Source organism: Callospermophilus lateralis, chromosome 5 (genome assembly GCF_048772815.1).
Source record: "Callospermophilus lateralis isolate mCalLat2 chromosome 5, mCalLat2.hap1, whole genome shotgun sequence".
Lineage (NCBI taxonomy): Eukaryota > Metazoa > Chordata > Mammalia > Rodentia > Sciuridae > Callospermophilus > Callospermophilus lateralis.
The window spans coordinates 67,098,068-67,113,564 of record NC_135309.1 but is presented as its reverse complement, the minus strand read 5'-3'; the positions used below and the strand labels follow the sequence as shown (position 1 = coordinate 67,113,564).

The following is a 15,497-nucleotide window of genomic DNA, read 5'->3' as shown; positions in this document are numbered from 1 at the left end:
TGAGGGGGTGGGGTACTGGGGATTGAACTCAGGAGCACTCAACCACTGAGCCACATCCCTAGCCTTGTTTTGTGTTTTATTTAGAGACAGGGTCTCACCGACTTGCTTAGTGCCTCACTTTTGCCAAGACTGACTTTGAACTCACCATCCTTCTGCCTCAGCCTCCTGAATTGCTGATGATACAAGCTGGTGAGAGCATAAACTTTGACTCTTATCTTCAAGGACCAACTTGCTAGGAACCAGCATCCCTATTTGACCTCGTTAACTGACATCTCCTTCCCCAGAGGCTGACACTTCTTCCTGTCTAGAAGTTCCATGTCCTCAGTGACCTCAGAGTTCTGCTCATCCTGCACCCCTAGTCTAAAGCCCTCTTCTTCCCGTCCACACAAAACCAAATCCTACTTGGACTTCCACACTCAACTGTTCCACTTCTGCGTTCCCCGTGAGGTCTGTCTCAATCATCCCACCTTCCTCTGAACATCCAAACATGAATCGTCTCCACTATCCATGGGGGTAGGAAGGCACACACGGCCTTGCACATTGCCTGAGAGGTCGCCTGGGCATATCTTCTTTCCTTGGACAGATTTTAAATTCTTGAGGATAGGAGATAAGTCTTACCTTTCTGTTGCACTAGTCTGTCCCCCGCCCCCGCCCCCCACCCCAGTGCTGCTGGGGATTGAACCCAGGCCTTGGGCACACTAGGCAAGCCCTCTATTACTGAGCCCTATCCCCGGCCCCATCAGAGTTCTTCAGAGTAGTGAGCACATCAGAGATCCATGGCTGTCATGCGGAAGCACTGACCAAATGAACCTTGGTCTAGTCAGCGGCTCTCAACTGGGAGCAATTCCCCCACAAAGGCGTCAAGGTCTGGAGACATTTTTGGCTATCACAACTGGGCTGAATTTCTAGTAGCTAAGGACAGGGATGCTGTTAAATCCCATAATGCATAGGACAGCCTTCTCTCCCAACGAAGAATGTGAGCCAAAATTCAACAGTGCAGTATCTTCTTCTCCTCCCCTCCTTCTCTCCTCCCTCTGCTCCTCTTCTTCTTGGTACTGAGAATTAAACCCCAGATGATTTGTGTAATTAATTATTTTTGGTACTGGGGATTAAACCCGGGGTGCTTGACCACTGAGCCATTTTAAAACATTTTATTTAGAGACAGTGCCTCCCTATGTTGCCGAGACTGGCTTTGAACTTGCCTCAGCCTCCCAAGTCACTGGGATTACAGACATGTGCCACTGTACCTGGTCCCAGAGGTGATGTACCACTGAACTACATCCCCGGTCCTTTTTATTTAATTTATTATCTTAAATATTTATTTTTTAGTTGTAGTTGGACACAATACCTTTATTTTATTTACTTATTTTTATGTGGTACTGAGGCTCAAACCCAGGACCTGGTATGTGCCAGGCAAGTGCTCTACTGCTGAGCTACAACCCCAGTGACCCCTGCCCCCCTTTTTAAAATTTTGAGATGGTCTCGCCAAGTTGCTGAGGCTGAACTTGAACTTATGATACTTCTGCCTCAACCTTTCAAGTTGCTGAGATTACCATGTCTTCTTAACACATATCTTTGTCTCTTTATTTTTCCAGTCAGAATTCAACCTGCATCTTTCTGCCTTCTACCCAAATAACTTCTCTAAAATCTAATTTTGATCCCTGCTTGCTTTGATAGGTATTTATTGGTTTTGGCCAAAATATTCCATTTTATCATTGTTGTTAACACTGCCATTATGACCTGGCTCAGGCATTCCTCATGAGCCTCTCTTCTCCTAGTCATATCAATTACTCGGCTCTTCCACAAACACGTTTTATACCCCATGACCTTTGCACATGTGGATCTTTCTGCATTGAATACTTTCCTCCTTGTGGGCTCATGAAAGTATACTGTTCAAAGGTCAACACTAGCACAACCTTGGCATTTACTAAGCCCCTATTCTGGGCCAGGCACTGTCTAAGGTGCTATGAAGCCAAAGAGAATAAGATAGAATAGTCCATGTTCTCAAGGAGTTCTCAACACTCTCCAGAATTTTCTTCAATGATGGAACGACCCAAATTTGCCCTAATATAGTAGCCACAATCTATGCATTGGAGCAACTGGTAAAAAAACAAAACCAAAATCAAACAACAACAAAAAACACATGCCAACTTTTGAAGACTTAGCATGAAAACAAAATGGGATATAAGATACCTCATTAGCAATTTTTAAAACATTTATCTCATTTCAGTGCCATGGCAAATGCGTGAAGTGCTATCATGATTATCTTACTCATTTTATATAGAGAAAACTGGGCTCAGATAGGTTAAGGGAAGGTAGACAAAGACAGGTTTTTCAGAAGGGAAGCCTGTCTTGGGCTGGGTCTGTGCGACTCCAGAATCAACAAGCTGTACAGACAACTCCCCCTCCCCCACTGGCTCCTCCATGCAAAACCTCTGCCAGACAACCAGCAAAGATCACCCAATGCAGCAGGAGACAGCCATCTCCCTCCCATCCTCTGTAGAGAACCAACAGACCACCCCTGTCACAGGAACTGCAATTGAAGATGGGGACCATGGGGGGAGGATGGCCTTCACTCCTGACTCTGCACAGCAAAGTGGAGGGGACAGCGGCACTAGGTGGGGGGTGGCAGATTGCACTCTGAGCACCTGGGTGCTATTTAGCTCAACGCCATTCGCCATGCGTGGATTTCCTCTGCCTTCCAGGTGCCTCTACCCTGGGGAGCAGCTGCTCTTCTAGAAATGCTCCCTGCTGGCTCCAGGCCCATCCTACCTACCACACACTGGCCGTGGGTGTCAGCCGCTCCGTCTGCTTCCATCTGGTCTTAGCCTTTTGCTCCTAAGCATTCTGCTCCCACAGAGTTTGAAACCACTTTGGTCCGTCAGTGCCCTGAAAACTTCAAGGACAACCTGTGTGCTGGGCTGCACCCTAACACCCTCTCTGAAACTTTTCTCTGCTGTCCACTAGAATCACTGGGGTTTCTGGAATGCCGGTTCCCATAGCCTCAACCTCTCCAAGGAGCCACCAGCTCCTTGCTGAGACACCATTCTTGACTCTTGGTATATTCCTGGCCTCCCACATAGTCCAGCAGGTACTTTTAGCTCTGTTGCCAAGATCTGTCTAGAAGTCTCTGCTGTTGTTCATGACCACATCACCGCCTTGTCCAGGCCACCATTTAGCGGGGCCTTTCTCTCAAAAGCAGCAAGAGTTCTCTTTTTTTTTGTACTGGGTATTGAACCCAGGGGCATTAACCACTGAGCAACATCCCCAGCCCTTTAATCTTTTATTTAAAGACAGGGTCTCACTGAGTTGCTTAGCGCCTTGCTAAGTTACTGAGGCTGGCTTTGAACTTGCGATCCTCTTGCCTCAGCCTCCTAAACCGCTAGGATTACAGGCGTGTGCCATACCCAGCAAGAAAGATCTTAACACACGATTTAGATCATGCCACAATGTTACTTAAACCCCTTGCTAATAGGGCTGGTTCTGCATCTGTATGTTTTGAACCTGAGTTTTTATCTTTACTGAAACACCACATGGGAAGTTGACTCTCAAGTCAGGCCAACACTTGGGTCTCTTTACTCCCAGTCCGTATGGAGAATGAGATAAAAGACCTTCCCTGTCCCCCCCAAGCCGACACACATGGTTTCAGAACTCTGCATCCCTCCCCCACACCCCAGGTGCTACTCACACTTGGTGTGCCGGTCGCACAGAGCTGATGCCCGCATGTCGCACAGCCGGATTGTCCCTTTGCTGCTGCTGTACACAAAAGTGTTGCAGTGATGGGGGTGGAACTCAGCTGCCGTGATCACCTCTGTGAGCTCCTCCATGTTGGCTGGCTTAATGTCCACAATATCTGGCACAGACGAGTCAAGGAGGGAACCGGGAGAAGTGGGCAGAATCTCAGGGTAGGGGGATCAGCAATAGCACCGTCTTACGTGTGTGTAACACAGTAGCATTTACTAGGCACCAGGTGGACCTTCCTCCTGACTCTGTTAGCAAACAAGCAGGTGCCACTGGTTTCAGGCACCTGAAATTGAGGCTCAGGGTTACCCAGTAGTTAGAGGTAGCATTAGAACTCAGGTCTCCGGACTCCTGTTTCCTGACTTGTAGGAAACATCCATTCATAACCAAAGTTTCCTGCTCATGCAAGCCAAGTGGCAAAGACTTGACTTCTTTTACATAACAGTAGTTAAGAAACTAGTCCTGTAAATTCTAATTTATTTGACTCCTTACCCAGACTTCTGGGCTGATGAGTTATAGCTGGAATAGACTGCAAATCCTCTTCCACGACATTCCTGAGACCTTGTTTTACTACCACGTGGATAATAATAGCTGCTACTATTTATTGAGCACCCACTATAGATCATTCACTGTGCAAAGCATATCACGCACTTTATCTCACTTAATCCTTGCAAAACTTTTTAATTGACACGTTTCTTACACTCGTTTTTCCAGGGATGGAAATGGAGGCTCTGAGTGTATAAAATAACTTGCCTCCAGATACCCGGCCAGTGAGTGACAACACCAGGACTTCATTCCAGTATAAAAATCTGAGCTGTTTCGTAGTTATGCAACATTCTCTCATTTAAGATACACAGACCTTCCAGTCTCCCCAAGCTGTGATTTGCTTTAGAGATTGGGTGGGAGTTTAAATATCAGAAGGCATTTATACATGTTGGGTGAGATCTAGGCTCCATGAAACACACTCTTTAGTTTTATGATCTTTTTTTTTTCCCCTCTCAATATTTTTCTTCTTGATCAAGAATTATTTTCGGGGGCTGGGGATGTGGCTCAAGCAGTATCGCGCTCGCCCGGCATGCGTGCAGCCCAGGTTCGATCCTCAGTACCACGTACAAACAAAGATGTTGTGTCTGCCAAAAAAATAATAAAATAAATAAATTCTCTCTCTCTCTCTCCCTCTCCTCTCTCTTAAAAAAAAAAAAAAAAAAAAGAAAGTGATTAGGAAAATATTTATAAAAAAAAAAAAAAGAATTATTTTCCCTCTATTTTTTTAAGACCTCATTCCTGTTATGTTGGAATGAAACATTTAGCTTTCTGCTTTTGAAGGTGACTCAATGGAGACAAACACTTCTGGCGGGTATTCAGCATGTGTGAAGGAATGGGTTTGTACAGATCCCTTCACACCCCTACCAAGGGATTGGGTAACACTGGCTGGCGCTGAGGTTGTAAGGACTCATGCATTGACCGCCTGCAAGAGATCTGGCCTTGTGATGTGGATCCCGTTACCCATCCAAGCTGACTAAAATGATTCCCACTTTTCCCAGATTCTACCACTTCATGATTTTGGCCCCATCTATTTATCATCAGGTAATATTAAAAAAAAAAAAAAATATATATATATATATATATATATATATATATATATATATATATATATATATATTTTAAGTTGTAGATGGACACAATATCTTTATTTTTTTAATGTGGTGCTGAGGATCAAACCCAGTGCCTCAAGCATACCAGGGAAGCACTCAACCACTGAGCTACAACCCCAGCCCCAGGTAATATTTGTTTACTTAACATTGTTTTCTTCATCCTTAAATGGGCTCACTCTATTCCTGAGCCACAACCCCAGCCCTCAATGGGCTTGCTTTTTCTCTACTCAATTTCATCTAAGTAGTAATCCAATGTACATAAAGTTACGAGTTCCATGAGCTGGTTTATATTTAATAAAACACGTGAAAATAAATCTATAAAATTACAGTGAAACCATGCGTGAGCCAGGAGTGTCCATACCACATTCTGGAAAGCAATGCACCGAATCAACAAGCAGTAATGTGACACAGACCATCCTAGGAAGGGACGAGAGTCAGCTCTGCTTTTCATTAAGCAAGGAGCACAGTCCCCATCTTAGAGTCAAGACAGGGACAAGCAAATGTGCTGATACTTTTAGCCCTAACAAAGTAGTCCCCTACTGTCCAATGTCACCTGTGTTGTTCTGAGAATGACTCCAACATGCAATTTGTTGTAACAATGGCTTTTTGTTTTGGCTGTGCCTCCTCCCCTTCCATGATCCCCTCTACATCCTGTTGCATCCTTTCTAAAATTAGTTTGAGACTTGAGTTAACATTATATTTTGCTATAGTTTCCCCTATCAAACCCAGATGCAAATATTACCAGGGTGTCCAGGGCATGTGGGTCTCTGGATTCACAAACTACTACCTTTTAACTCAACTGTTTCTACCAGAGTCATAAATATTACTGCAATTAGTACATGTTCCTCGGAGCAAAAGCCTGTGCTGTTCAGAGGAGGCTGCAGAGGGTGGCTCTGATGTCCTCTTGGCCACCCTGACCCATGCCTTGGCCTCCATGGCCAGAACATGGCACAGGGTAAAGCAGAGGACAGTGTTCAGCTGCTGTCAGATTTCATCGCCCTCCAGAAAGATCCTTGATACCCTCTAAAGCGCCAGTGAGCATGTTTCTCTTTTCCCAAAATAGGGAAAGAAAATCTGGTGTCTGCTTTCTCAACCTCTCCCAGCAGTGCTCCAAAACAAGCTGAACTGGAAGGCTCTGCGCTGTGGAGGAAGGGGAGGTGCTACAGCCACCTAAAAATAAAGCCCCAGAGTCAGAATGTGTGAAAACAAAGTGCCAAGGCACACCCGTGACACCAAGGACGTCCCTCCACCCCCAGGGGCACTCTCAGGGGGATGTGCCCACTGAATCTGATTAGGCCATGCTTCTGGGTCCTTCCTTCCACGCATCCTGAACCATCAGGCCTGCCTTCACCCACCCTTCATCCCCCAGCCTTCTGGGCTCTTCTCTCCCTTCCAGGCCCGAGGCTCTCTTTTCACTTGCTGGGTTGGATTCTCTGGGGCTCAGGGCATAAACCATGATCTACGCACCTTCCTTTTTTTTTTTTTTTAAAAAACAAACAAACAAACAAACAAAAAAAACCCCAAACAACCACAATGGTAAATTTAAGGAGTCATAACCAGGAGTCTATAACCACATTTTGGAAAGTAATACATTGAATCAACCAGAAGGTAACTTGTTAGAGAGGTCTATCGGGTGAGATCTACCAGGTGCTGGGCCTGCCCCACGCTTACTCGTCCCCCGTCTCCACCACGTGTGGTCCCGACTATCAACAGCCCCATTTTATAGTTGAGCACACAGTGACTAAGATAAATCACTAAGGTCATGTTAGTCATAGGGGGCAGAGCTGGGCTTTCAGCCCAAGTTTGTGAGACTCAGGAGCCTGAGTTCTGGACCACAATGTCACCCTGCCTCCCTGTTGAGTGGCCTTTGCAAGCATCTGACTCTCTTGAGTCGGTACCTGGCTCATCAGGAGGGCAGATCCATCTCTTCTGCTTTAGGCCCATCACTTATCAATTTGGTGACATTTCCCACAACCAGAAGTTTTATGTTCTATAATAATAATAATTATTTTTTGAACCAGAAATCGAACAAAAACCTGACAAGGATGTCTTGACTTATTTTTTAATGGAGGGCTTGGTGAGTTCTAGAAGCATGAGAGTCTAGTTGTCAGAAATTCAAATGGCTCCTGGGGAAGGGAGAAGGAAATTCCACACTGCATCCTTGGAACCCAGGCCTTTCCCGTGAGGCTACTGCAAAGGCAGACATGTGTTGTCAGCATGGGTTGTTTTGCCCTTTGTGTTGGGACTGGGGGAGAAAGGAGGAGAGCAATGCCTGGCTCCCTGTATGATCTGGAATGATGCGTTCTGACAGTCAATTTTCTCCTCTTTTCCTTTGGAGTACTCTATCCAAATTATTTCCCTGTTGTCCCAAAGAACTAAATGGCAAAGGCAAAATACAACATCGGATTCACAGCTAATATAAAGCCCAGACAGCCAACAGATTGCTATTAAATTAACCCTGGGGCTTGACAGATATGTTCTTTCTGACCCCAACCGCTTATGGCACTCCTTATTAATGCTAAACCCAGGCAAATTGCCTCTGCTAACAAAAGGGGTTAATCTGGCTCTCTGCTGGGACTCTGGAGGCAGCTCTGAGGACAGGAGGGGGCACAGCCAGCTTGGTAGCTGAGCTCCATGCTTGGAAGGCAGAAGGCGGGAAGGTGAGGGCACTGCTGTGCCAGGCAGTAGCCTGAGGCATCATTTAAAATAATAATTGAAGACACTGGGAGGTCACCCCTTCAGGGATCTGCTTCCAACAAATAAGAAGCCAGAGCCATAAATTACATCAGTGGTGGGGAGAGGGAAAGGACAGGATCACCACAGGGAGGTAGGGGAGTGTGAGGCCATTCACAAGTTATTTCCTTAATCCAAGTTAAGGAAATCCAAGCTTTCCACAGTCCAGTACCAAAAAAAAAAAAAAAAAAAGTCTACTGCACCATTTAAAAAGACTGACAGCCATCTAAATCAAAATACAGAAATAAGGAAGTGATCAAGGAAACGTTTATCTATCTCTTTAAATTGTTTTGACAGTGAAATTTCCAAGCCTGTAAAACAAACAACAACAACAACAAAAAACCCACCTTATGCAGAATTCTAACTCAAGTGTTATCATACTTACTGCAATTTGAACTTACACTCAAAAAATGCTGACCTACAAGGCAAGTCCCTGAAATGCTGGTGACTGTTTTATAAGGGAAGTTCTATGAATTATTATTTTTTAAATTGCCAGCACCATTTCCACATGTTCTTTAATGAAGCAGTATCTTAGGATAGAGAATGAATTAAGACACTTCTATGATTTTTATATATATATATGATTTTAGGTGAGGAAAGTTAGGTACAGTCTGAGCACAGCCACATTTTAAAAAAATTCATATTGAAAGCCAGAGACAGGGAAAAAATAGAGCTCTGTCTTGTAAGGTGATTAGATGCTGAAGTCAGCATGTAAGTTACGTTTTAGTCCCTGGGATCTGTTAATTCACTCATCCACCACATAAATATTCTGAAGAATCCACAACCTGCTAACACTTTTCTGGGCACAGGAGATACGGCAGTGACCAAAGCAGGCTGAAATACTTCTGCTCTACGGAGCCTCTATTTTTGGGGGGAATGTGGTCAATAAGCAAGGTAAATAAATGTGACATACAGGATATTTCAGGATATTTGACAGATACAACTGCTAAGCAGAAAAATAAAGCAGGGGACAGAGAAAGCATGTGTGGCTGTGTGAGGGTGGACATCTGCGTGTTTGCATCCCAGACTGAATAGAAGGAAAGTTCATGAGTAAATCTAGAGTTTGAATTTTTTGACTTTTCCCTCATATGGTCAAATTAGCTAGCATTAAGTTTAAATTGTGATGCAAATATATCATACAGCAAAACTGGTGGTGAGGTTATTAGTTATTTAATTTCATTTTTCTAAAATCCCTACAATTAATGGTACTATTAAGCAAAAAAAAGAAAAAAAAGTAAAAAAAAATAGTAGTTTCCCTGGCTTTGACTCTTTTATGAAAGTTGACAGCAGAAGCCTCCTCTCTAAAGTCGAAGATAATATTGTGATTAATATTACAATTGCAGTAAAATGGGGCTGAAATAAGGAGTGCAGTTTTGATCTCATTCCATTTTGCTGAGAGAACTTGGGAAAGTCATTTTATCCCTCTGGGTTTCAATTGCTTTGCCTTTAAATGAATAGAATCCTATCAAAAGCCTCTAAGAATTTCAATTATCAAGTGGGATAAAGGAGAAAAGTTGTTAAGTGGTTTTCCCGTTGTACTAAATTCCACTTCCTGAAGGAAGAACTCATTTCTCCAGGGAGAGTGCTTATCCATATCAGCTTTGTAGGCTGCTGCAGGAGCTGCCTTCACCTGCCTGTCAATACTGATGAGCTTTCTTCTTTCTCTTAAGTCCTGCCTAAACCCATCACAGGTTGGAGAGCAAGGAGGCCAGGCAGCGCTGACTGCTAGGAAGCTTGGCCATGCTTCAGGGTGGAACCTGCTTTTACCTATGTGAGGTCACCTGTTCAAAAGTGCTGAGACTTCTCACATCCTACTTAAAGTCAGCCAGTTCTGAAGGAGGAAAACAGCCCTATCTTGGCCTTGAACACTGATCATATTAAGGTTAGACTCCCTTTTAAGGTATATCGAGTTGCTTTGAGAGGGTGTGTGTGTGTGTGTGTGTGTGTGTGTTTTACTGGGGATTTAACCCAGGGTGCTCCCCAGTAGCTCACCACTGAGCTACACTCCCAGTCCTTTTTATTTTTTGAGATAGGGTCTATAAGCTCCTAGGCTGGCCACCAGCTTGTCATCCTCCTGCCTCAGCCCTCAGAGTTGCTGGGATTACAGGTGTGTGCCACCTGGCGAGGTCTTTTCTCTTTACCAAGATGGGAATTTAATCTTTGAATCTTGAGCAATGATTGCAAAGTATCCAGATTTGAGCATCTGAAAGGAATATGTTGCTTGATAAGCACCAGAGATCTCAAAGGAGGCTCCAAGGAGTATTGTCCTCTTAAGGGCTTATCAAAAGCCAATGTGCAAACACTCGTGGGGTGTTTGCCGACTGCTTGGCTCAGTCTGAGGGTCTGATGGACAGACATGATGCCATGTTAAACACGTAGTGCGTTTCAGAAGACATTGGGCTGAGACGCCCTACGTGACTGGGGGAGCACTTAAAGTCCCGTAAGCCATAGACTTTCCTACGCATGTAGGACAGAGAGCCTGAAATTCTACCTTTAGAAAAACATTTCCAAATGCAAGGCCTGCTCATTTGTTCGCCCACCTGCTTTACTGTATGTGCCCAAGCCTTTGCACATGCCAGACAAGGGCTCTGCTACCGAGTGCCACCCCCAGCCCTCAGATGTCCCATTCATTCTGAAGCATCGTTGGATTCTTTCTGGATCCTTCATGTCCAGGGCATCCATAGTGCCTTGAGTTCACTTCCACCCTACAAATTATATATCTGAATAATTCAGATAGTATAACATAGATTTTACTGTAAATTGGAATAAGAGAGGCCTGAATTTTAATCCCCAATTTTGGAACTAGTTATATCACCTTGAATGATTTTAACCCTATTAACTCATGTGCAGACAAAGGAAGACGACTGCAGGTGGTGTTATGGTACCTGGCACATACCCAATACTTAGTAAAGGCTCAAGAAAATTGTTAGAGTCCCCTTTCCTAGTATGGTTGCATGTTTGTCTCCTTCTGTCCCTACCCTCAATGCTGATGACTTTGTGATATGTTCACTTGGTTAGGCTCAGCTACAATCCTTGAGCTTCCCTTTCCCGTTTCAGATTAGGTTGGGCTAAGAGGGGTATTCTCTGGAGAGTCAGAGGGTGAGAGGGAGGAAGTGGCCATCTTGCAGCATATGTACACCTCACTGTCATTCAACCACTCATTCACCTAGGTGCTGCTGTGAGGGGATTCTGCAGATGAGTTGTGATCAGTTGTTAATCAGAAGGGAGGCCATTCTGGGTGGGCCTGACCTACTCAGCTGGAAGGCATTTAGCAGGAGGCGTGGGCCTTCCATAAGGGCTGCCGAGTCTGCAGTTGCTCTTCCTTCTCCTTAAGCCTTCCTTCCTGGCTGTCATTTCAAGACTCGGGGGTTCCAGCCTGTTTGTGATTGTCGCTTCCTCACTTCCTATCCTGCAGCCCTTGAAATGGCTTGGCTGGCCACACAGTTACTGGGCAAAGCCCCGGGTGTAGGTCCATCACACTCCCCGTCTCCTTCCCTTCCTCTCGTTTTCATCTCTGGGTGCACACTCCTCTCTAGTTCTGCCTCTTTGGCTGAAGTCTGATTGTCCCCCACCACCCTGCCCCATCACTGGGCCATGACTTCAGGGCTTTAGTCGTTCTATTTTTCATGTCATCTCCAGTCACCTAACAAATGGCCAGCAAATGCTGATGGCTTTTACTTTACTTCATTCTTGGGACTTAGCAGCCTTCTCTAGGCAATTTTTTTTTTTTTTAAATGCAGAAAAGCAAAGTAGATTGACAAACCAAGTTGCCAGGCCTGTGTAGTGTGAATTATTTAGCCTGAGGTTTTCTTAGGAGAGAACAGTATCCAGGCAACATGGCAGGAAGAAAAGTGGGTTGGGGAATGTCCCACATAGGAACAGTCACACTTCGAGCCTTTGTTCTGGGCCAGGTGCTCTGCCTTGCACTTCGCAGATCACCTCCCTTAGTCCTCACAACAGCCTTAGGTCAGATCCTTGTCTGTGTTAACGGATGAGGAAACTGATGGTTAGAGAGACGGCCAGTAACTTGTCAAGGCTGCACAGCTTTTAGGAGATGGAGCTGGATTCAAATCCAGTAGTGGATCTCACCCCAGAATCCACAGTTCAGCTACTAAGCTCTCCTCCTCTGAGGAAGCTCAAGGAACCCAGGTGAAGTCTGCAGAGCTGGACTCTTGCCCTCTTTCTTGACAATATGAGGCCCCAAGGACTTTTTTTCTTCTGGGAAAAGAGATCCTACTCCACAGAGCTTTAGGGCTGGCCTCCAAAGTAGGGAGTCGGCATCTACACAAGCAGGGCACCCAGTCTGGGAAAACCCACCAGGGCTACTTTTAATTTGGAAAGGGGTGCGCTGCCCTGGCACGCACAGGCGAAGGTGCTGGATGTGTCTTTGGAACAGACGCCCTTATTTTACGTTGAATGCCTATTTGTGAAATTGAGTTGTACATTTTATCCCCTGGATGAAAGCCACTGAAGCAATGAGGGAGAGCAATTTATACTGAGCCCCACATGCCCCCCAAAACCTGTCTGGCAGAATCCCATTGGATCAAAAGGGAGGCAGCTGTCCATGGTACTAAGGAACACTAGAGGCTGGAACAAGAGTTGAAGCTACACATTATCTCCATAAGGGCATCAGTCCCAAATGGACTTCATCTCAGTACACACAGGCTACTAAGATAAAAGAGGAAGTACCCTTGGAGTTCAGTTGGCTTCCTTGCAAAGCCCTCTGTCTCATTCCCAGAGCATATACTTCTACAAGGCGTGGCTTCTGCTTTCCAGCCTTGCTTATACCATGCTCTGCTGGGCTCCAGTGATGGTGGACTTCTCAGAGTTTCTCTAATTTTCCATGATCCCTCCTGTCACAGGACCTTTGCACACACTGGACAAATCTCTTCACATGTCTTTGCCAAATTAGTTCATACTCTTCCTCTTTCATATCTTAATAGTTCCCCCAGCAAAGCCCATTTATTCCCTAGTCTGAAGCAGGTTTCAAAAAAATGCATTCATAAAACTAGATTCCTTTCCTTTATAGAACACATCTCAGTTTATAATTATATACTCTATAGTGCAATTATTTGATGTCATTCTGAAAGCAGAAAGTTTCTTTTTACCTTTTTTTTTAATCCTCAAACTTAGTGTAGTACCTGTCATAACATAGGTGCTCAATTGTACAGTTGTTGAGGCTGTGCCTGTACTTTTACTATATCAGGGTCTATTTACTAGCTTCTCTGTTGGACTGAAAATGAATCCAGATCAACTCATTCTTAGTCCCAAGAAAAAGCATTCAAAGGAATTTGGGTATAAAAGTTTTCATTAAGAAGCAATATTTTCAAAAGCAATTTTCATTTATTGAAAAGCTAGGGTTGCCTCTTACCCTATCCAGAAATGTGATATTATGGTCTATGCACTGAGATCAAAGTCTGTCCACTTTAATCCAGGATCTGTTACATGGGCAGGGATCCACAGGCTATGGATGGAAGGAGAGGATTCACCAGTAGGGGCCATAGGGTTAGGAATGCCTTGCTCTGAACTGGAGCTAAACACAAGGTGTTGGACCTGAGGTCCTGCAAATATCTGGTAACCAGGGCATAAAAAGCAAAGTCTTGCAAAGATTACACAACTCTAGAGCTGAAGGAAGAGTCTAGAATTGAGGAGATGACCCAGATAATGAATTCAACAGAACATAATCCACCACTGTAACATTTGCCTTTTCTAGTTTCCTCGTCCTTTCAACAATAATCATCTAATAATAATTTAAAAGACATCTTTTAATATAATATTGCACATAAGAAGCACTAAGCTAAAAAAGCAAAATATGTATATTCCCAGAGTTTCTATAATAGGTAAGCCTATGAATAAAACAGGCTAAATATTTAAAAAATTAGTAATCATGATTGTGTCAGTCCCTGTTTATCAATTATCTACTTAGGAAAGTACTGCAGAGACAGAGACAGAGAGAGAGGGGAGGGGAGAGGAGAGAACGCACACACACACAATTATCACACTCCTCTTCGACAGAGCTCCTCTCTACAGATGACAACATAGAAAACAGGGGCTTAAGTCAGTTAGGAAATGTGAAAATTACACAGAAAGAAGTGGAGCTGGGTGAGAGAACACCACGCTTACTGGATTCTAAAGCCTGAGTGCCCAACCATGATGCCAGGGTCGCACGGAAGGCCAGTCCTGGAAATCAGGACTTTTTATAACCATATCTCCAGACCACTTGTCTTGTTATTGACTAAATACTGGAATATACTTTCTTCATAATTTTAATGAAGTTTTCAGTATCTGTGAACTCATAGGATTGGTATGAGGGTTGTGTTTTCTAATACTCATCATAAGTACATAATTATAAAAACAAAAAAAGTCTAAATATTGCTTAAAAGCATCTTTTGGGAAACTTGCTTTCTTCTGTCCCTAGCCATATTTCTTCTGCTTCCTTGGAGGATAAGAGGGGTAACTGAAAGGTGCTAAACCATGCAGGATTCAAGTCATGCCTGGTTGGTACTTTTCTGAGACTGTTTTGAAAAATGGCTACCCCTAGCCCAGAGATGGCTACACTTCAGTGACAAAAGCAAAGGGGTCCAAGTTTGTACAGTCTTAGTGCTCAGGGCAGTCTGGTTGAAAAGTGCTATATAGATATCAGTTATCATCATCCTCATGATGACAATGATTATTTTACATATGGCTGCTTTAAGGGTGAATGGTATGGTCTCATTTGTATGCCAGCATCTGGCAGGCTGTCACACATCTGCAGAATAGAACCTAAACTGCACTATTAATATTTCCCCTTTGCATTCTCCCCAAGGTATCTCTCTCCCAAAATGCTTAAAGCAAACTTCCCTCCCCCCTTGAAGGCCTGGAGGCAAAATTCAGAGTACATGCCACCTAGGCTGGGGAGAGCAGAAGCTCAGTCTGACAGCCAGCTGAGCCTGAGCAGATTTCTGGCTCTTGGAATAGATGTAAAGAGGGAAAGGGAACCACCACCCACTCCCATTCTATTAGCAGCTGCACTGCCAGGCAAAATCTGTAGGCAGGTTCTCCTAGACCCAGACAGTATGTCACGTCTGTTCTGCGATCAACAAAAGATGCCAGTCACAGGCCTGATGGTCAGTTCTCAGGGTCTCCAAATATATCTCATAAGTGCCAGGACCTGATTAAAGAGGCCTTGCCTAAAAGGTCTCCGGGGGCTGAGAATTCTTTGTGGTGGTGACTAGCTAGCTGTGAACTCAATCCAGGTCTTTTCTTTTCCTTGCACACACAGCTAGAATACACTTCTTAGCCTACTTTGCAGTTAAAGGTGGTCACGTGGCTGCATTTTAGCCAATGAGATGAATGCTGTTTTGAGGCCTGGCTCATAGGAACCTCTCC

General features: G+C 44.4%; 1 protein-coding gene across 2 annotated transcripts in view; it reads right to left on the bottom strand.

Annotated features, from left to right (window-relative positions):
* Positions 1-15,497, bottom strand: part of Ppp2r2b (protein phosphatase 2 regulatory subunit Bbeta) — a 428,729-nt gene that overhangs the window by 40,509 nt on the left and 372,723 nt on the right. For both annotated transcript variants that reach the window (XM_076855947.1, XM_076855946.1), the window contains exon 7: positions 3,689-3,853. In XM_076855947.1, coding sequence (XP_076712062.1) covers positions 3,689-3,853 — 165 coding nt within the window. The remainder of the gene's footprint in view (positions 1-3,688; positions 3,854-15,497) is intronic.